The 23,250-nt window shown below is 45.6% G+C and overlaps 1 protein-coding gene across 28 annotated transcripts in view; it reads left to right on the plus strand.

The window, feature by feature from the left end:
* Positions 1–23,250, plus strand: part of LOC144694004 (muscleblind-like protein 1) — a 351,759-nt gene that overhangs the window by 312,538 nt on the left and 15,971 nt on the right. For 15 of the 28 annotated variants that reach the window (XM_078564322.1, XM_078564304.1, XM_078564303.1 and 12 more), the window contains 4 exons: positions 261–414; positions 12,466–12,501; positions 15,534–15,628; positions 21,514–21,567. In XM_078564322.1, coding sequence (XP_078420448.1) covers positions 261–414; positions 12,466–12,501; positions 15,534–15,628; positions 21,514–21,567 — 339 coding nt within the window. The remainder of the gene's footprint in view (positions 1–260; positions 415–12,465; positions 12,502–15,533; positions 15,629–21,513; positions 21,568–23,250) is intronic. The other 13 variants (XM_078564328.1, XM_078564314.1, XM_078564327.1 and 10 more) reach the window with 5 other exon arrangements.

Consider the following 23,250-nt stretch of genomic DNA (forward strand, 5'->3'; position numbering starts at 1 on the left):
TTCTTTTTGTTAAAAATTAGTTTATGGAGTAATGCTTGCTGTACATTTTGTTTCTGCTTATTTATTCTTACTGTCTTGTCACAGGTAGTAATCTTGTTGCTTGCTAGATGGTTAGCGGTGTATAAGTGGCCGCCTCGTGTTTTTGCACTCTATACTGATTGTGTGTTGTTTTCTTCTTTTTTCTCTCTGTTTTTTTGTTTTCTCTCCCTTTGTTGTTTTTTTTTTTACTCGACTTCTCTTACTTCACCTCTTGTTTCCAGGGTCTTCCTCCCGGCGTCCTCCCCCCCTTACCAAAGAGACCTGCACTAGAAAAAGCCAACGGTGCCACGACTGTCTTTAACGCTGGTGTTTTCCAATATCAACAGGCCCTCGCAAACATGCAGCTACATCAACAAACGGCCTTCATCCCACCAGGTAAGGCAAGGAGGGCCCATATAAGCTTGAAACTGAGCGGCTGGGAGGGAAAAGAAGCGATTTGCTGGTGTTTTGTGATAAGAGAAAACATACTAACAATAGCAATCCAGTAATTCAGTTCTAAGTGATTTGATTTCCTGGGTATTTTCCCTCTTATTTCTTTTTGTTTTTTTTGATGGATGATCACAAGATTGAAAAATATAAAGCCTTTGTTTCCTAACTTCGAGCGACCTAAGGAAATAGGAGAAAAATCTCGGTGCAGGGATTTCCTACCTGGCCCCACTCGTTTCATTCTCCCCCGGGTCGCCCGGTAAAATCCCATTGTGGTATCAGAGGTGATGGTGAGCCATCTTTGAGAAACAGAAGGTCAAGACATCCACGGGGCTAAAGAGAGCAAGAGGGAAGAAGGGGATATGTGCTCAGCTGAAGCCAAACTTGGTCTCAAAAGCCCCCTGCTATTGATTGCTGTGGGGAGGGTGGGGGAAAAGTGGTCTTCTTCTCATTTCAGTGGATGACCCATGCGAAGACCTTTCCAGGGAAATTTTCCCTGGATCCTCTGCCATAGCGGTGGAAAACCAGAGGAAATTTAACCCCTATGAAATTTGACAGGATGGAATGACTCAGGGTTACAAGAAGTTCCACATTTTCGAAAGGAATACCGTCAGGGGTGATTTTAACCTATATCAGCAGGTCTGGCAGCATCGGCGGAGAAGAGTACAGTTGATGTTTCAAGTTCTCATGACCCTCAAGTTCTGTTGAAGGGTCTTCTCCGCCGATGCTGCTAGACCTGCTGAGTTTTTCCAGGTATTTCTGTTTCAGTGATTTTAACCTAACTCACTGGACGTGAAAAACCAAACAGTCTCGGGTGGAATGCTGGATTTACACCGGCCTGTTGACTTCAACATAGAGTGAAATCAGGCAGCGGTAGAACCAACGTTACACCCAATCCTATCAGCTTCTCTATGAGCGGGTTAAGTTAAAATTGCCCCCTGAATGCAGGTGATGGCGCCAAGAGTCTTACAGTGATGCCAAGACAAGGAAGCCCAGCAATGGTAACCTCTCCAGTGCCCGCTCACACCAATGATGAAGCACAGCTGTCGCAATTACTTTTTTTTTACTATACATTTACGGGATGTGGGCATTGCTGGCTAGGCCAGCATTTATTGCCCATCCCTAATTGCCCTTGAGAAGGTGGTGATGAGCTGCCTTCTTGAACCGCTGCAGACCGTGTGGTGTAAGTACACCCACAGTGCTGTTAGGAAGGCAGTTCCATGATTTTGACCCAGTGACAGTGAAGGAATGGCGATATATTTCCAAGTCAGGATGGCGAGTGGCTTACATGTGGGTCTGCCCGTACCTGGGGCCAGGCCAGTGAGTGCATGTGCCATCTTCCTCCACCTTCTCTGGATTCTGAACTCATCCACCAAAGAAGAGTGGCGTAAGGGAGACCCCCCTTGACCCTTTTCACTCCATCCCTGTTGACTGCTACATAAAACTGACCTTCATGGAGTCAGTTCAGCTGAATTTTACAAAGCTGGGATAGCATGTAACCGAATATCGAGACAAAGGTGAAGCTTAGTCACTGAAGACTTCTCCATTTAGATTACCACACTAATTCTTGGTAAGAGTTTAGTGAAAAAAGAAACAAAACAATAGGACAAAACAGAAGAGAAATGGACTAAGTCAAATGGAAGGAAAGACTAGGGGAGGGGGGAGGCATAACTTTGATTTCAGGTAATAGAGAAAAACTAGCGCCATCAAATCTGCTGTGTATTACACAACTCTCCCATTCTCACCAAGATACAGGAGAGCTTTAAAATGGGCAGCTGAATTGATAGCACCCAATTTACACTATGACCCAAAAGTTCAAATTAACTCCCTGTAAGGGAATCCTAAAGAGCTATGTAATTACAGAGACAGGACGGTCAGAAGAATACTTATTGATATGTCCTGGGCAATAGGAAAAGAGGGTCAGAATTGCAAAGGGCAAGTCCAGGGCTGATGTCACGAAGTATCTCTTTACACTGAGGATGATTAATACTGGAAACCAGGCACCATGAAGGCTGGTCAAGGCAGGATTTATTTGAGAAAGAGCCAGATGGAGCAATGGGAAGGTGTGGGGTTAGTCTTCTAGAAGGTTGAGATGAAATGGGCTGACGAGACTTCTTCTTCCAAACCTGACTTGGAAAAGCAAAATACAAGCATGAAAGAGACTAGTTCGTTGCTACCCAACAATTTGAACAAGAGTGTTGCCAGTCTTCAATGAGCGACATTTTGGTTGAAACTGCATGATTGCATTGTTCTTTGAAGTATAAAATTAAATTTAAAGAAACCCATACTTATTAATGTGCTGAATTTAATATAAAAAGTAATCCCTTTGTAAATGTAATCTCTTTTTAAACACTCACCCTTCGAAATCTCAACAAATTTCTGTTTTCGTCAGTCTTTCTATTTTCCATTGTTTCTCTCTTCCTTGCTCATTATCTCTGCGTTTTTTCTTAGAGTCCTCTCCCTTCCTTTCTCACTCTTAAGATCTGGCTGCTGCTGCCTCTGTTTTCTCTGGCTATCATTTGTCTGTAACTCTCTCTCTCTCCCTCTCTCTCTGTCTTTCACTTCCTGTCTTGACATACCCATGACAATTGACTACTTAAGATGAGGTACTGAGGGGATGCTAATGGCAGTGACTCACTCAGATTCAGCACCTTCTGGAGATAAGGAGAGAAACTTAATGTAAAAGAATGGGTCAAAGGACTCAACATTAAGGGCAGAATTTTCTGCATGTCGGGCGGACAGGCCCGACCCAATCTCCGGTGGGTGAGGAGCCGATCCCTGCCGGAGAAGCAGGCCCCGCCGCCATTTTACGTGGGCGGGCCAATTAAGGCCCACCCAGCGTGACGCCCGGCGGGAAGCGCTATGCACCCCCTGTGCGGGTGGGGGGAGGGGGATTCCCCAAAAGCGAGAATGCGCTCTTTCACCCATGCGCACGAAAGAGCACAAATCTCCCTGAGGCTAAGTGCAGCCTCAGGGAGATCGCTGACAGTTGTATAAACATTAAAAATAGAGGGGAAAAAAAATCCTTAACATGTCCCCCTCATGTGACAATGTCACACGAGATAGGACATGTTAATAAATTTCATTAAAACTTTATTCAACTTTTTAAATCCCTACGTGAAACCTCATCCCGCCGCTGGATGAGGTTTTATGTTTTCTCTATTTGCCGCCGGGGCTCCTGGCCTGTCCACCAACCTTAAGGTTGGAGGGGCAGGTCCTTTAATTGTTTCAATGATCCTGTCAATGGCCTCAATTGGCCATTGACAGGTCGGCGGGCACGCAGCTGATTTCGCTGGGGCCCCGCCTTCCTGAAGATTTAAGTGGGGCGGGATGACGTCAGGGGTTCCTCCCATTGTCACCCCACGTCATTTTGTGCATCGGCAAGCGGGTCCCGCCCCCCTGCTGGCCGACGGCAAAATTCAGCCCTAATAGTGAAGCGGAATGCTGCTTTGAAAGCTGGATTTGAATCTAATTTGGAGCAATGGGATAAAGTCTTGCTCCCTCTGCTGGCTCTAAAAGAATGAGTTTGGGGCACTTCATGAGTGCCGTACAGATGATGTAAGATTGAAAACTGAGCTTTGGAATCATCAGCAGTGTGGACTGTGGGCCACAGATAACTTTACAAAATACCTTTATGCCCAGCTTGAGAAGGGGGGCATGCATACAGGCTTATTTCAACCAGCTTGACATTTCTGTCAAGGGAGCTAGCACAGATACAAATACTGACACAGAGTCAGTTCACCACTAAACAGCTGGGCTCTGATTTTAAGGTTACCACCTCCCACCCCTACCTTGTTCTGGACTCCCCACCCCCCCGCCAAAGCAGAGGAAATAGTTTATCTACCTTGAATCCTTTAATTATTTTAATCACCTCAATTTAATCACCCCGTAATCTTGCCAGAAAGGTACAGCAATAGTCATGGGTGATTTTAATCTACATATAGGCTGGAAAAAATCATATAGACAAAGGTAGTGTAGGTGAGGAGTTCATAGAATGTTTTTTGGGATAGTTTCTTAGAACAGTGCATTCTGGAGCCAACCAGAGAGCAGGCTACACTGGACCTGGTGATGAACAACAGAATCACAGAATCACACAGTGCAGAAAAGGCCCTTTGGCCCACCGAATCTGCACCGACACATAGGAACGAGATAGGATTTAATTGATAACCTCCTGGTGAAGGCACCCCTAGGTAGCAGCGATCATAAAACGATTGAATTTTACATTCATTTTGAGGGAGAAATGAATGCGCCCGAGACTAGTATCTTACACTTAAGTAAGGGCACTTATGAGGCCATGAAAGCAGAGCTAGCTAAAGTGAACTAGCAAATGAGATTAAGGAATATGTCAATAGAAGTTCAGTGGCAGACATTTAAAGGGATATTTCCGAACACATCGGTCAGAATTTTGATGTCAGCGGGCGCGGCACACCGACATGTAAAATGGCGCGCGGTGATGTCGGGCGTGCGTCCCGACGTCCCCGTGTGTCATCTAGATCTTTTGTTTGGCAGGCGTGCGCTGGAGGCGGCTGCACGCCCACCGAACTGTCAAAGGCCTGTTAAGGCCATTCGGAAACTAATTTAGATAATTAACAGGGCTGCCCGTCCAACCTTAAGGTCGGCGGGGGGCGGGGGGTGCAGGCGAAGAGCCCAAGCGGCCTTCGCATTTTTCAGGAAACCACATCCACGGGCGGGGTGAGGTTCCCCGAAGGTTTTATTAAACAAATAAATACCTTTTTCACAATTCATCAACGTGTCCCAGCTCATATGACACTGACGCATGAGGTGACATGTCTAAATAATTTTTATCTAGTATGAACTTAATCTCCCTGAGGCAGCTCCGTTCCTCAGGGAGGTGTTTATGCTCTTTCGCGCGCAGGCCCCGACTCTCTCCCCCCTCCCCCTACCCGCACAGGTAGCGCTGCTGAGCGCTACTGGCTGCGCGTCACGCTGGGCGGGCTTCAATTGGACCGCCCACGTAAAATGGCGGCGCGCAGCCGATCGCGGGCGGCGATCAGCTCCACGCCCACTACCAACCGGTCCACCCGCCAGGCAGAAAATTCTGCCCATAGAATATATCCATGCCAATGAGAAGGAGAAATTCCACGGAGAGGGCCCACCATCTGTGGTTAACTAAAAAAGTTACAGACAGGATCAAACTTAAAGAAAAAGCACATAATTACGCAAAGACGAGAGGCAGGTCAGAAGAGTGGAAAGAATATAAAGAACAGCAAAGAATGGCAACAAGATTCATAAGGAGAGAAAAATTAGAGAATGAGAAAAAGCTATCTAGTAATATAAAGGCAGATAGTAAGAGTTTCTATAGATATTTAAATAAGGAAAAGGTTCACAAAGTGAACATTGGTCTTCCAGAGTGTAAGTCTGGGGAATTGATAATGGAAAGTAGGGAGATGGACGAATTGAACAGGTATTTTGCTTCGGTCTTCAATGTAGAGGACACAAGTAACATCCCGGATATAGGTGTCAATCAGGAAATGGAAGGGAGGAAGGATCTCAGGGAAAATTACAATCACCAGGGAAGTGGTATTACGCAAATTGTTGGGGCTGTGGCCTGACAAATCCCCAGGCCTGGATGGACTTCACACTAAGGCCCTGAAAGAAGTGGCTAGTGAGATAGTTGATGCACTGGTTTTAATTTTCCAAAATTCCTTAGATTCGGGGAAGGTTCCAATAGATTGGAAAATAGCAAATATAATCCCTTTATTCAAAAAGGGAGGGAGACAGAAAGCAGGAAACTACAGGCCAGTTAGCCTGACATCTGTCATAGAGAAAATGTTAGAAGCTACTATTAAAGATGTTATAGCAGGGCACTTAGAAAAAATCATGGCAATCAGTCAGAGTCAACATGGTTTTGTAAAAGGGCAATCATATTGAACCAATTTATTGGAGTTCTTTGAAGAAGTCACATGTGCCTGTGAATAAAGGGGAACCGGTGGATGTACTGTACTTGGATTTCCAGAAGGCATTTGATAAAGTGCCACATCAAAGGTTATTGCAGAAAATTAAAGCTCATGGTATAGGGAGTAACATATTGGCATAGCTAGAAGATTGGCTGGCTAACAGGAAGCAGAGAGTTGGCATAAATGGGCCATTTTCTGGCTGGCAGGATGTGACGAGTGGCATGTCACTGGGATCAGTGCTGGGGCCTCAACTTTTTAAAATTTATATAAATGACTTGGATGAAGGGACTGAAGGAAAGGTGGTTAAATTTGCTTTCGACACAAAGATAGGTAGGAAAGTAAGTTGTGCAGAGGGCGTAAGGAGGACACAAAATGATATATATATATAGGTTATGTGAGTGGACAAAGATCTGGAAAATGGAGTATAATGTGGGCAAATGTGAAATCGTTCATTTTGGCAGGAAGAATAAAAAAGAAGCTTATTATCTAAATGGTGAGAGAGATTGCAGAGCTCTGAGATTCAGAGGGGTCTGGGTGTCCTTGTGCATGAATCACAAAAGGTTAGTGTGCAGGTACAGCAAAGAATTAAGAAAGCTAATAGAATGTTATCATTTATTGTGAGGGGAATTGATTACAAAAGTAGGGAGGTTATGCTTCAGTTGTACAGGGCATTGGTGAGGCCACATTTGGAGTATTATGTACAGTACTGGTCTCCTTATTTAAGGAAAGATGTAAATACATTAGAAGCAGTTCAGAGAATGTTTGCTAGACTGATACCAGGAATGGGCAGGTTGTCTTATGAGGAAAGGCTGGACAGGCTAGGCTTTTATCTGCTGGAGTTTAGAAGAGTAAAAGGCGACTTGATTGAAACCTTTAAGGTCCTGAGGGGTCTTGACAGAGTGGAAGTGGAGAGGATGTTTCCTCTTGTGGGAGAATCTAGAACTAGGGGTCACTGTTTAAAAATAAGGGGTCGTTCATTTAAAACAGAGATGAGGAGAAATTTTATCTCTCGAAGGGTCGTGAGTCTTTGGAAAACTCTTCCTCAAAAGGCAGTGGAAGCAGAGTCTTTGAATAGTTTTAAGGCAGAGCTAGATAGATTCTTGATTAGCAAGGGGGTGAAAGGTTATTGGGGGTAGGCAGGAAAGTTGGGTTGAGGTTACCATCAGATCAGCCATGATCTTATTGAATGGTGGAGCAGGCTCGAGGGGCCGAGTGGCCCACTCCTGCTCCTAATTCGTACTTTCGTATACTTCAGGGAATACAAGCTTCATTTATTTGACCTGGTCTTATAGTTTAACCCTTTTAGCCCCAGTATCATTTATACCAGGATTCTCACATGTTGCTTTGTTAAGCTCAGCTCGTGAAGGGTAGAAAAGGATATGAAGAGGTTAAGTGTCACTCATCACAGTGGCAATTCTGGGAGCGCCTATATAGGTTCATTTGGGATACATCACTTGCTGTAGTGACCCACTTTTAGATGAGAACAATAGAAAGGGTTCAGCATTGGTCACTCTGCTGATTTCTTGCTGAAGAGGACAGTGGAGAAAGGAAAGCAAAGCCACAATGCCAAATGATTTTCCGCTTTGCATTTCTCTTGTTGAAGAGGGAAGGGAGATAAAATACAACTTTGGAAGCTAGGTTTTGGAATAATGAGTGCCTGGCCCCTAGTGGGGTTAAAGGTGAAAGGGTACGCCAACGAGCATTTGGCACATGTGAGGTCAGACAAGCATCTACAGACTGTTCAACCCTAGGGGGCCAATACAGCCAAGACTGGCCGATGGCTGACCTGCCTATTTTCCAGAAGAGGGGTGGTTGTGGTGGGTAAGGGGGGGGTTGGGGTCCGGTCATGGGGTGGCAGTTGTAAGTAGGAACCCTGGCTGAGACTCCGTTAGGGTTTGCAGATTAATTATAATGTTCCGCTTTCTGCTGGAGCTCGAATCAGCACAGGTTCACGCTCAATCTGCCCCAGCCCTTATTGCCTGTTTTCATTTCATGTGTAGAGTGAACTAAAGAAAGGCTTGCATTTATATAGCACCTGGCACACAACATCAGGATATCCCAAAGTACTTTAAAGCCAACAAAATACTATGAATTGAAGTCACTGTTGTAATCTGGGAAACACAGCAACCAATTAATGCGCAGCAAGCTCCCACAAACAGCAGTGAGATAATGATCAGATTATCTGTTTTCGTGATGAATATTGGTGACGACACCAGGGAAACTTCAGTTCGCTCGAAAGACTGGGATCCTTCTGATCCACCTGAAAAGCAGTATCTCTGACATTGCAACACCTCCTCCATACTGTACAGAAATGATAGCCTGGATTACATGCTTAAACCTCTGGAGTAGTTTTTTGTACCTACAACCTTCTGACTAATGAATCAAGAGCTTTATCCACTGAGCCAAGGCTGATTGATACCGGTTAGGAATGTTTTATGCTGAGGATTGGCATATATTCTCTTTCAGGTACCCAGTGATACCTAGCATCCACAGGTTAAGTGCAGCATAGACACAGAGTAAGAATCCCATTATTCTGCTCAATAATATACATCAGCGTTAAACTTGGAAGAGTAGCCTGTACTGCACCAGTGTGTCATTTTCCATTTCCCATATGCCAATCATTCTTAGGCCTGGCTAACTGGCCTGGTCAAGTAGTGCTAAATATCCACACCATTCAGAATTGGCTTCAGACAACGCAACCTCAATTCACATGGACCAACAAAGCCAGTGGTGACTTATGTCTGATGGTCATACGGTCAATTAACCCTCAAAGCTGAGGAAGATTAGAAGACTACTTGGGGAGAACAGCAACGCAGGGTAAAATTGAGAGATCGCTCAGCCGAAGGGCATGACACATTGCAGAGGGCGGCCTTCTGCCCTGCTGTAAAACCGCGACGCCCGTCAGCCTGGGGGCTAGGTTTGAGCCCAAAGATCTCCAAAGTGAAAGGCAAGTTGCTTCCTGGCTGTGGCATCGCCTAGCAAAGTAAATGACAGCCGGACACACTTCCATTAATAAAGGAACATGAAAGAGTTAAGCCATGGTGCAAAGGTTTGACTAATTACAGAGGAAACAAGTCAGTTGCTCACTGGCCCCAATTATAATTATTGGCACGGGCTGCACCATTCTCCTATTTCCTTCCGTTGCTGGTTTAATGTTTTGTCACTGTATCTTTATTCAAAGAGTCTTTATTTATAAAGCGTTTGCTGTTGGTCTCTGTACATACCTCTCCCTAAACGACAAAGTTAATAACCTTCACCATTTTCTTTTACTCACTACGTACAAAAAAAAAGAGTCCTCGGCAACAACTGTGATGAACTTTCTGAGGGCAATTGATTTGTTTTTTTTTTAAAAAGGGGGAGTGACATATTGGGGGCTGTCCGAGATTTTCTGGCCTTACAGGGACCCACAGCATTCAGCCACAGATGTTTGCGAGTTAGTGCAACCGAGCTGATAATATTATCACTGCTGCTTTATGTTCCATTTGCTTCACATTTTGCTCAAGGCTATTATGTGTGCTGGTATGAACAGTGCCCTTCCATTTGCTGTTCTCCATTTCCATTTACTGTATAAAGCATTCGAATGTTATGTGGTTGTGTTTTTAAGGCCGCTGCAGCCCTACTTCGTTCAGCTGTACCAAATCGAATGCACTTCTTGAAAAGTCACTACAGTTGAACCAAACTTGCTGCGGAAACCTTTTCACTGCCACCATACCTTTCACAAAGTCAAATTAGATACTTGCAATTATAAGAAAGGACTTGTATTTATATAGCGCCTTTCATAACTATAAGACGTCCCAAAGCACTTTACAACCGATAAAGTGCTTTCGAAATACAGGGCAGCCAATTCACACGAGCTCCCAGAAATGGCAACAGGATAATCTGGTTTAGTGATATTGGTTGATGGATAAATGTTGGCCAGGTACAAAATTTATTATAACTTCTGTGTGTCGGCTGGGCTGAAATGGCATTTGCTGAGCTTGATGGTGTGAGAAGCTGAATTAAGAGCAGCGGACCTTTATTGAGAAAGAAATTGCATTTACGTAGCACCTAACCTCGTGCTCATGATGTTCTCCAGCGCTTTACGGCCAATGGAGTGCTTTTGTAGGGCTGCCGCTGTAGTAATGTGGGCAAATACAGCAGCCAGTTTTGTGCAGCAAGATCCGACAAGCGGGTAGTGAACAAAGAATATCTGTTTTTGCTGCTAGTGAGGGAGAAATATCGATGAGACCACCGAGGAAATGGGGAGGTGGCAGCATCGTGGTAATGTCATTGGCCTTATAATGTAAAAACCCAGGCAACTGCTCTGGGGACATGGGTTCAAATCCCACCCCCCCCTCCCCTAGCTAGCCTCAGTGGTTCTCATCAGTGATGGATCTGTCATCAATTGTTGTAAAAACCCATCAATGCCCTATAGGGAAGGAAATTTTGCCACCCTTACAGGGTCTACATGTGACCTCAGATTCACATTAATGTGGATGACTCTCTGTAATGGTCTAGCAAACCACTCAGTTCAAGGGCAACCCGGCATGGGCAACAAATGCTGCACAAATCCTGTGAAAGAATTATTTAAAAAGTCTTCTTTTTTTCCCATTGAGCCACAGGGACATTTGCCTGAGCGGGCAAATCGTACTTCAGGTTAACATCTCATCTGAAAGCCAACACCTCTGATAGTGTAGCACTCCCTTAGTACTGCACCAGAGTGTCAGCCTAGATTGTATGCACAACCCCTAGAGTGGGGCTTGAACCCACAACCTTCTGACAGAGGTGAGAATGCTACCAATTAATTCCAGATGCTTTGGGCACTGCACCTTAGGCAGGATATATTGGCCTTAGAGAGAGACAACAGTGTAGGTTTGCCAGGATGAAACCAGGGCACTAAGTGTTAAATTATGAGGGCAGCTTGCAGAAACTTGGCTTGCATCCCCTTGAGTTTAGAAGTTCGATGAGTGTTTGAGGTGTTTTAAATGATAAAAGCATCCTGCAGGGTGGACAGACAGAATCCACAATAAGAAGATATCTTACAGTTAGAGCTAGGATGTTTAGAAATGGAATTGGGAAGCACTTTGTTTCACACTAAGGGCAGTAGAAAGCAGGAATTCCCTCCTCTGAAAGGCTAGCGTCAGCTGAAACTTTCAGGAGATTTGGGGAGAGAAGGTCAGTCAGGTTGTGAGTGTGGGGTTCACCATTTGCTGCTCTTGCACACCTCCTAGTGGTCGGCTAATTATATGGCAATGGCAACTGGCCTGGGAGCTCACACTCTCCAGAAGTGACAAAAGAGATGAGCAGTAGGTGAATTTATTGTAAGATATAAAGAATTTCATCATATTGCAAAGTACAAACCCTGTCTCAAGGAAAATCAATGCTGCACTCATTTCGAAAAACCATTAGAAAACTGTTTACTGTTAAAACATAGGAAATGCCAATTTTGCAACAGCAAGGCTGTGCCTGCAGCAGGGTGATAAGTCATCAGATAACCTGTTTATCGATGTTGGTTGAGGGATGAATATTGGCCAGGACACCGGGGGAGGGGCAAACTTCCCAGCTCTTCTTCAAACCAGTGGCACGGGGTATTTTACACCCACCCGAGAGGGCAAATGTCGCCTGGCTTTAACGTCTCACAAAAGGATTCCGTAGGGTTGATCCAGTAGCTTCCTCAGTACTGCCCTGGAGCTGTCAGCGTGGGTTACGCGCTCAAGTCTCTGGAGTAGGACCTGAGCCTCCACACGCCTCCGGCATAGCTGCCTCACCAAGGGCGAGGGGAAACGGTCTGGGGAAGAAGCCTCGTTTGCGAAATAGGTTTTGTGCTGGCAGTGCAAAGGGAACCCAAACCAATTTTGAAAAAAAAACAAAGTTAGCTACCAGCACACATGGTTAAGTATGTGTTCCTCACAAAGCACACTGTTTTCTTGTAGATTAGACTATTGTGTGATTTTATTGTGCTGACATAGCACAAGCCTCTGATTCCCTCAATAACAAGTTTTTTCCTCTTTGTTACAATGATTTCTAATTACACATGTGATGGGTTGTTTTAATTCTTTTCCCCTTTCAAATCCACCTTCCTGTTGCAATGCATGATGGGCAGGCTCAATATTGTGCATGACACCCGCTACAAGTGTTGGTAGGTGCCAGCTTTGTTTTTCGATTATCTGAACCTGTAGAATTTTTATCCACAGGTCCTTCAAACTCCACCGCTGCGATCAGCTCACCATTGCGCCTATGACACAGCACAGAAGGAGGCCATTCGGTTTGTCATGCTCGCGCCCCGCTCACACTCCCCTCACTTTCTTTTACATACTCATTCATGGGGTGTGGGCGTCGCCGGCTAGGCCAGCGTTTATTGCCCATCCCTATTTGCCTTTGTTCAGAGGGCATTTAAGAGTCAACCACACTGCTGCTGCTGCTGCTGTGGGTCAGGCTGCTGTAGGCCAGACCAGGTAAGAACAGCAGATTTCCTTCCCTAAAGGGGCATCAGTGAACCAGATGGGGTTTTCACAACAATTGTTTTATGGTCATTATCCAATTTATAATTCCAGTTTTTTTTATTGAATTCAAATTCCATCTGCTGTGGTAGGATTCGAACCCAGGTTCCCGGAGCATTACCCTGGGTCCCTGGATTGCCAGTCTAGCGATAATGCCACCGCCTCCTCTTCCTCGCCCTTGTGAATTATTTTCCCGTGCAAATATTTATCCAACTCCCTTTTGAAAGTTACTGTTGTATCTGCTTCCATCGCCCTTTTGAACCCTGCCTTCCAAATCAGAGCAGCTCTCTGTTTATTAAACATGTTCCCTCATGTCACCTCTGATTCAGGCTGCTGTTCATTACAGGGCATAAACCCCCGGTGAGAATAATGCCACCAAAAGCCCCTTGAGTAGTGAGACACCTTGAATGGAGAACCATAAGGTCTTTGTCGGATGGATGAGCCAAAAATGACCCAAATGGCCTTTCTCAAATCTATCATGTGACTAATTACACCCCCACTTTCCATCTCCAATAGTTGTGCTTTTACCAGTAAAGTGTTTGCTATTCTGTTAAGCAAGGGCATTGCATGTTACAGAACCAAGGTGGGTAGATGGAGTTAGGATACAAATCAGCCATGACCTAACTGGATGGCAAAACAGGTTGAAGGGGCTGAGTACTCTACTCCTGTTCTTACCTTCATCAGCTGAGTTGAAGATTTCAACAAGTTTCCCTAATGCTTTTATAGGTCTCTGTGGAATTGAACCTTCAGATTGGGTTTGATCCATGAAAGGATGAGTTTACTGATGTCTGCCAAGGTAGCAGTCTTAGCTTAGACTTAGAAGCTTTCCCCATGCCTAATGACACATGAGGCAAATGGAGTACACATGGCCTATGTCTGTTTCCATAGCTGGCTTTTCCTGGATTAGGTTGCTAGCCTGTTACCAGAGGCGATAGCTTGAGAAGCACCATTCCACATCAAGCATGGCTGACTAGGAGACTCTCCCATTCTTACCGCCTGCCATATTAGAAGGATTTACAGGTTGACACACTACCTGTTTGGTCATACTATGACCGCACTTTCTTTGGCCATCAAGCCCCAGAGTGGGATTTGAGCCCAAAGCTTCTGGTTTAGAGGTAGGGAACACCACCCATTGCACCACAAGACCTCCCTCTTGAGGTAATGTAGGGTGTACTATAGAGTAACCAAAAATAGCATTGGTCATCACAATTCTCATTGAGAAATGCAATAGTGTAGTTCAGAGAATCTTCCATGATAGAAGGAGGCCAGTTGGCCCATCCTAGCTGTGCCAGCTCTTTGAAAGAGCTACCCAATTAGTCCACTTCCCTGTTCTTTCCAATGCCTCCTTTAGAAGTATTTATCCAATTCCCTTTTGAAAGTTACTCTTGAATCTGTTTCCACCATCCTTTCCAGGCAGCGTATTCCAGACCAGATTTTCCTCACCCCCGCCTCCCCCTTTGACGATTTTGGACTTCCTCATTTTCCTTTGCAGTCTATTTTTGGACAGCCTCAGTTAGCGTTCGATACATTTTTTGGACATGCCTCAGTTCCAGGATCAGTCCAAACCGTTTTGCTCTCCATTTTGGACTTGCAACCATGACTTGCGAAAGGGAAATATTTTATGCAATGATTTATGCTTTCCCAATGCTTGTTCAAAATGTTTTTACCATGGACTTAAAGAGACCTTCCTGTTGATGATGAAGTTTTGTATTGCACGCATAGGCAGCAACGCAGGACCTTCCCCTTTAATGGCAGTGGTGCTCCTTTAAATTGCATGTGATTTCTTTGCCCCTCCACTACCACCTCCCCACCAATGCCCCCCCCCAACATTACCCGCTCCCAATCAATCAAACCTTTTCATCTGATAATTCTGAAATTAATTGCTGAAATTGACCATCAAATTGAAGTCGCTAATTGACCAGCCAGTTCTTTTCAATATACGAGTGAGTGGACTTTGAAGGGACTGTGCTTCTCACTGCTAAGGTCCGTTTAGAATTATTAAAGCTCTTGTTGCATAATTTAGCTTTTTAAAAATGATCCTATTAATGATTATGAAGCAGTAATAAACGTTTATAAATGTCGCTTTGCAATAATGGATAACTATGGATTTCTGTTAATGACTGTTGTGGCTTAATTAAGAGTTTGACAGAATATTTAGAATAAAGCATGACTCTGATCTGCTTTGATATTATGTAATATAACCCTAATTGATATTTTTTTTTAAAGAGGTGTGTAATTTTTTTTAGTGAGCTTGTTGCGTTGATTTATATAATCGTTGTTGTTCTTAATAAGCAATTTTTCCCTTTTCTCCCTTTTCTTTTTTACGATCATTTTGTTTGCTACTCGTTTCCACTTTTTTTTGTCCCTCCTCCTCACCACTGTCCCACCCCTTTCTTTTACCCCAACACCCCTCCTTCTTTCCTCATCCTTTCCTTGTCCCACCTCTTTACTTTCCCCTGCCTTCTTTGCTCTCTCCTGCTCTGGGCACACACGTCACTCGCTGGTGATAACATCACGCGGGCTTGTTGCTGCACTAACTCTCCGATGTGTGTCGCCTTGCTTTCTTCCATCAAAATTCCACCACCTTCTCCCCCCCACCCCCTCACCCCCCGAATTCTGCTGTGTACTTCCGCTCCATCGCTCTCTGTGATTTCCCTCTTAAAAAAATAAGTACCCATGATGCACGGTGCTAATCCTGCAGCCGTATCCGCGGCAACGACATCTGCCACAAGTGTTCCCTTTGCGGCTACAGCCACCGCCAACCAGGTTTGCTCGTTTATACCTTCGGTCGTTTTCGTTTCTATAGGAATGCTGCAAATCATACCTTTTAAAGTTAGCATTTGAGAAAAGGGTCTTGCTTTTTTTTTGGTCCTGTTTTGTGTCGAACTGCGAAGGGAAGTACAAGATTAAAATGTCCAGCCCATTTTCGAGATGGAAGGAAAACAGTTGAATGGGGGTCTTTCCTTAGCTTCCTGATGTAGCTTCAGCGAATTAATGTGGTTGCCGTGCAACAGATGTCCCAAGGGCTTTACTCTCAATTGGGGTAACTTTAACCTTTGAGTAATAATTGGGATTGGATGATATTGGGTCACCCGACAGTTTTGCACCCCACCCAAAAGCCGCCAAAGGTTAAAATGACCCCTGATATGTCAAATGATAGGCACATAATGCACACTTTGCTGCATAAGTGAGAGTGTCAGACAGTATTAGAGAAGGGAGTAGCACCATATTACATAGGAGCAGACTAAGAAGGAGTACGAAGACTATAAAGACAGGTTTACAATGCATGTTGGTAAACACTCAAAGTGTAATGAATAAGGCTGGTGAGCTACAAGCATAAAGAGCCATGTGGGAATACGATGTAGTGACAATAACAGAAACCTGGCTTAAAAGTGCTGAAGACTGGGTGCTTAATATTCAAGGACATAAAATGATCAGAAAAGATAGGGAAGGGAAAATGGAGGTAGGATGGTATTACTGAATAGGGAAGGCATTGTGGTGTTGGAAAGTGATAATAGCCTGAAGAGGGCAATGACAGACAGAATCCATTTGGGTTAGATGTGCAACAACTATAGCGTGGGGGGATCTTAATTACCCAAATATCGATTGGGATAATGTTAGAATAGAGGGAAAAGGAGAAGAAGTAACTTCTGAAATTGTGTTCAGGTGAACTTCCTTGACAAGCATGTTCTCGGCCCAACTAGAAAGGAGGCATTGCTGAATCTGGGGCAGAATCTTTCCCTGGTTGGGCGGGTGCACACCCGATTGGAACGGGAGAAAGATAGTGCACGATGACATTTGGCGATGTCATCATGCGCTCACGCGATATTCCGGTCAGCGGGTGCGCGCAGCCGGTGTCAGCAGCATTTCCGCCGACAATTAAGAGGGCTGCTAAGTCCATTCATTAATTTGTTAAATTTGTTTGTTTTTTTTCTCCCCCTTGACCTTCCGGCCAAGCCACCTTTGCATTTTTTTGCAAAACCTCATCAACGGGCGGGATGAGGCTTTCAAGCAGTGATCAATAAAAAACTTTTAAAACTTATTTTTTAGCGTGCCCCTGAGCCACATAAGGGGGGCATGTTTTCCTTATTTTTCAATTGTTTATTTTTAATGCTAAAAATCTACAGCTCCCTGAGGCAGCCCTGTGCCTTTGGGGAGCTTTCACTGAGCGCACCCGCCGGGCGTACGCTGACTTCCGCACTCACCTTCCTCACCCCCCCCCCCACCACCACCACCACCACCACCACCACCCGGGCAGTGCTGAGCATTTAGTGCACGATTCACTCTGGCTGGCCTTTAATTGGCCAGCCAGCATGGAATCATGGTCGGGGCTCGATCACGGCCGGCGGTTAGTTCCATGGTCACTCCCAGACCCGCCCGCCCAACGACATAAAAATCCTGCCCCTGGTACTGGAGAACGAGGTGGGCCAAATAGACCAAGTGTTAGCTGGACAGCACTTGGGTAAGAGTGACCACCGTGCCATAAAGTTTAGACTATTAATGCAGAAAAGCAAGGAACAATCTAAAGTACAACGTTTAAATTGGAAGGATCTAAATTCAATGGGATGAGAAGGGATCTTTCCAGAGTAAAATGAGCGAAGGAACCAAAGCCAGAGCTCCATGGTTGATGAGGGAGATGGAGAATATGATGGAACATAGAGAGACGGTGTGTGGTGCATGTCAGGTGAGCTCCTCAAGTGAGAACCAGATCAAATATAATAGGTTGAGAGGAGAAGTGAAGAGGAATATATGACTGGCAAAGGGGGAATATGAGAATAGAATAGCAGTCAACATAAAAAGTAACCCAAAAATCTTCTACCGGCATATAGATTGTAAGAGGGTAGTAAGAGATGGAGTGGTTCCTATTAGGGACAAGAGAGGGTGATACATGCTTAGAGATGCAGGGCACTTTGTATCTGAGCACTTTGAACCAGTATTTAATAAGAAAGAGGAAGCTGACAAAATATTGGCAGACGTGGAGATGGTAAAGGTTCGGTTATGGGGTGAAAATTGAGAGGCAGGAGATGTTGGAAAGGCTGGCGATGCTTAGAGTAGATAAGTTAGGGGGGAGATAGTGGAAGGGATTGCCATAATTTTTCAATCTTCCCAGCCATGTGGGTGGTGCCAAAGTGGCATTAGATGTGATACCCTTATTCAAGAAGGGGTGGAAGAACAGTCCTAGCAACTACAGGCCAGTTCTGGTCACCACACTTTAGGAAGGATGTGAGGATCCTTGAGAGGGTGCAGAGGAGATTTATTAGAATGGTTCAAGGGATGGGAGATTTTAACTACAAAGTTAAGTTAGATCATCTGGGGTTGTTTTCCTTGGAGCAAAGGAGATTGAGAGGAGATTTGATAGAGGTTTACAAGACTATAACAGGTTTAGATAAGGTAGATAAGGAAAAACTCTTCCCATTAGCTGTTGATGCAAGAACTGGGGGACACAGATATATGATTTTGGACAAGAGATGCAAGGGAGATGTGAAGAAGACATTTTTTATGCAGCAAGTGACAATCACCCTGGAACTCGCTGCCCACAAGGGTGGTGGAAGCGGAAACAAACAATGGTTTCAAAAGGAAATTGGATGGAAATAAACTTGCAGAGCTACAGGGATAAAGCGGGAGAATGGGGCTGACTAGGTTTCTCTATAGACAGTTGGCATGGACTCACTGGGCCAAATTGCCTTCTTCTGTGCCATAAATGACTCTATGGTTCTGTAAGATGGATCAGTGTTTAAGCAAACCTGCCCCATTTAAGCCCATAAACGTTAGCCGTATGGGATACCTGGAGCTTAATTGTTGTTGGGTGAGGTAAATTTCAGGCTTCAGATCAGCAGAGACCAGCACGAGGTTATTATCGTTCTTTCTCTTTCTTCTGTGCTTTGGCATTTGATCGTGTGGCAATATATTTGTAAATATAATTTTCCTTTCCTTCCATCCCTTGTATTATCATTGTTTTATTTTATTAATCCTCTCCACGGTAGCCTGCCTAAAGGAAATTAAATTCAAGGGAATTTTGATTTCCAGGGTTATTTATTTATTTTCATCAGGTCCAAGGGAAGGGATAGAACATCTTTAGGGGGAGGTCAGCCTTAGACCCAGGACATTAAGCTGATGGGGCTTGTTGAAATAGGGCCAGGACATTTCCTGCCTGAAGCCTGTCAGCTGTGATTCCAGGGGCCGAGAGATGGCAACAAAAATTGGGCTGGGAGCCCGAGAATGCCGGGACGGGTTACCTTTATTAGCGCTGGCAGGCAATCGCTGACAGAGGCAAGACCAGGGAGACAGACCAAGAGCAACAATCCCTTGCAGCACTCGGGGGTGGGTGGGGGGGTGGGGGATGGATGGTGGTTGGGGTAGTGGTACGGTTGGGAAGCAACACTTATTTTCCTAACCGACAAGGATTTCACAAGAAAGTTAGCCTTGTAAACCTATGCTAGGTTATGTCTAATGCAGCAATTAATCTCTAGATATCCTATAGAGATGGCAATTAGACTTTGTGGCCTTAAAGAGGGGGATTAGTTTAAACACTGATCCGTATTAGCGGCAGAGTAGTGCATTGTGACTTATCACAAGCAATTTTAACCTTTGGCAGCAGTTTGAAGAGGGTCATATTGGATCGCCTGCTCCTGTTGGCCAGCGTTTAAACTCACCTCCACCTGTTGGCTCTTGAGTAGGTCCTGTGCAACCACCACCCCCCCAACACCAGGTGTTAAAACGGCATTCCTGCACTGACGACATCGCCATTCAGTAAGTGTAGGTGGTCATTTGTGGGGTTGAGGGGGGGGCTGAAAGCAGCGGGAACAGAGCTCAAAACCCGCCCGCCTCAACCTCTTAAAACCCCCAACTGCAATGTACCTGCTGGGCAGGGGAACCTACCCTACTGAGCGTAGAGAAGATCAGGGGCAGAAATTTCCGCTGGGCAGGCAGGCAGGCACGCGCCCGATCCGCTCAAGCGGGAAATGACGCGCATTGACGTCAGCCCAGCCTGCCGATGTCCACGCGCAGTCGCGCAATAGTTTGGCTGTCGAGCGCTCGCCGGAGGTGGCAGAGCGCCCGCCGACAATTAATAGTCCTGTTAAGGCCATTAAGTTACATTTTGCGCTGCCCATCCAACCTAGCGGTTGGCGGGCAGGCGAAGAGGCCAAGCGGCCTTTGCCGTTTTTTTTGGAAACCTCATCCACGGGCGGGATGAGATTTCCAAAAGCAAATAAAAATAAAATAAAAGTTTTAAAATTGAATTAATAACATGTCCCTGCTCATGTGACAGAAAGAGTCAACTGAGGGGGGACGTGTTTTATTGCATTTTATTTTCTTTGTTTTTTTTTTTAACAACCCTTCGTCTCCCTGAGGCATCCCTGTGCCTCGGGGAGATGATGAAGCGCTCACCCGCAGGCATGCGCCAAGTTCGTTCGGCCTCCTCCCCACGCCCGCACAGGCAGTGCTGAGCGCTGCCGCTTGTCTTTCGCGCTGGGTGGGCCTTCACTGGCCCGACAGCGTGAAATCGCTGTCTGTTCCTGATCGCTCCCCGCCCGCCAAGGGCAAAACTCTGCCCCCAGGCCTTGAGGCCCACATGGTCAACAGCCTGCGTCACGGTCACATGATGAATGGTGACATATTGGAGCACCCAGCAGCTAACAAACACTGAGAGAGAACATTAAGGTAAAGAATAAATAAAGGAAAGTCAACGCAGATGAATAGTCTAGAGTTATCACAGCAGGGCTCCCCTTTTCTACATAAAACCCCAACCCTTTTTCCACGCGTTTGATTTTAAATGTGCAGAAAACCACAGGCCGGGGATTTTCATTGGTCGGGTGGGCTCGGCCCGGCAATCAGCTCCGCGCCGCCATTTTACGCGGGCGGGCCAATTAAGGCCCTCCCAGCGTAATAGGTGAGCATTAACGCTGAGTGCTACCTGTGCAAGCAGTGGGAGGATGGAGAGTCGGATCCAACGCTCTTTGAAAGCGCGCTTCAACCCCCCCACCGAGGCACGGAGCTACCTCGGGGAGATTGAAGCACTTTTTTAAAAAAAATAAATCAAAACAATAAAAATTGAATGAAACATGTCCCCTCACGTGACTGTGTCACATGAGATGGGACGTGTTTTTATTTTTCAGGAAGAGTTTTCATATAATCATTGTTAACTTTAGGAAACCTCATCCCGCTCGTGGATGAGGTTTCCTAAAACAACGTAAAGGCCGCTTGGCCTTTTCGCCTGTCCCGCCGACCGTAAGGTTGGACGGGCAGTGTTCATTTTATTTTAATTAGTTTGTTAATGGCCTTAATAAGCCTTTCAATTATCGGCGGGCGCGCAGCAGATTCTGGCGCACGCCCGCCGAGTGAAATATCGCGAGACAGCGCACGCAATGACATCGGGACGCACGCCCGACATCATCGCGCGCCACTTCACGTTCCAACGTGTCCGGCCCGCCCCCGCACGCCAGATGGAAAATTCTGCCCGTGGAGTTTAGCCAGAAGAAGAATTGAGCCCCCTCCCAACCTCTCTTCCCACCACCTCCAGCCTGACCTGCGCACGTCCTTGTGTCTCTTATGTTTTTAATTTTCTCTTCTATGTTCACAAGAGATGACATATAATTATTGTTATGCAATATTTAAACTTGACAACTTAACACGATTCCCATTTATTGCAGTTCCAATGTTATCTGAAGGATGCTTATCATTTCCTGCGGCCTCCTTACTCCGTGGTAGGTTGTCCTGTGCCTCTCTCAGGTGATGGTGCCACCTGTGCCACCTAGTAACATTTCCGGCATGAAGCACTTTGCTTTCACCTGAAGGCAAAGTCTATAGACACCACTCCCTGTTCTGCCTTTATATAGGATTGCATAGGATATTTGGCCCAGAAACAGGCCATTCAGCCCAACCAGTCCATGCTGGTGCTTATGCTCCACCCCGCGCCTCCTCCCAGCTTTCCACATCTAAATCCACCATCATAACCCTCTATTTCCTTCTCCCTTATTTGCTTATCTAGCTTCCCCTTAAATGCATCTTTGCTTCAACTATTCCCCCTGGCAGCGAGCACATTCTCACCACTCTAGGGGTAAAGAAGTTTCTTCTGAATTCCCTATTGGAATTCTTGGTGCCCATTTTATATTGACGGCCTCTAGTTACATTCTTCCTCATTTCTCTGCATCCACTGTCCTCACTATGCATTGACGAAGAAAATTGGCTATCGTATTTCCCACCCTCCGCCCCACGCTATACGCATTGTTATTGAGAGGTACGTTGAATGTCAGAACCATCTGTGGAACAGACAGACCTGTAGGGGAAGTGGTCAAGGTCAGGTGGGGTGGGCAGAGTACAAGAATCAAGCTTTTAATGGGGATAAAATTAAATGTTTTATTTCATGGACCATGGGCTGAACATTTTAATTAAAATAATAACTTTTGCATTTGCATGAGTATCACGGTGTATAAGTATTTGTTTTTTTTTTCCATCTTTTTCTTTGCTAGCATCTCTAAAATAGCATCCTTTAGCTGACACGTTTGAGAAACAAATTGCTGTCCTGCCTCACGTATTTTAAAGTCGCCCATTCCCAAGCGATGTGCGTCCCAAAAGATTTAGCGGCAGCACTTCTGCGACCTTACTCAGTGCACAGTGTTGAGATCGATATTTGTAATCCACGGTTATCCAGGGTGGCAAGATCTCTGTGCGCCATTGTGGAGTGGCATTGGATTGACCTGGGAGGGCAGCAACCCTCACTCCATCCTCGCTCTCCCCAGTTGCACGACTGGAAGAATTCAGGAAAATGCTTAAGCTTCGACAGAGCTCCCTCTCTCTCCCTCTCTCTCCCTCTCTCTCTCCCTCTGTCGAGTTGACAGTTTCAGGATTGACATGGGTTGATGCTCTCCTTCACCAATTCACTGTCTGATAATGCAAATGACTATTCACCCCAAACCTTTGCCTCCTCTCCCAAAGGCACCGACTCATGCCTGATGTTTGCTTCCCCCACAGCTAACTGGCTTGTCGCACTTTACCCGAGTCAACTCTAGTCCATGAATGTCTGCTGCCTATTTGAGTGAGGGTGGCAAGCCAATACTGTCCTGACCCCACATCCACTTTGCACATATTCTCTGGCATGAGTAACTGGATAGCAATCAAGACAACCTTCTCCCTTCCTTAGTCCAGGGTGTTGGGATCAATGATGCCGCAGGTGCATCTGCCCATGACAATATCAGTAGGAGCGACCATTGCACGGTCCTTGTGGAGACGAAGTCCTGTCTGGGTACCCTCTATCGTGTTGTGTGGCACTACCGCTGTGCTAAATGGGATGGATTTAGAACTGATCCAGCAACTCAAGACTGGACATCCATCACAGATCACAGAATCACCACAGTGCAGAAGAGGCCCTTCGGCCCATCGAGTCTGCA

The sequence above is a fragment of the Cetorhinus maximus genome, chromosome 19 (genome assembly GCF_964194155.1).
Source record: "Cetorhinus maximus chromosome 19, sCetMax3.hap1.1, whole genome shotgun sequence".
NCBI lineage: Eukaryota > Metazoa > Chordata > Chondrichthyes > Lamniformes > Cetorhinidae > Cetorhinus > Cetorhinus maximus.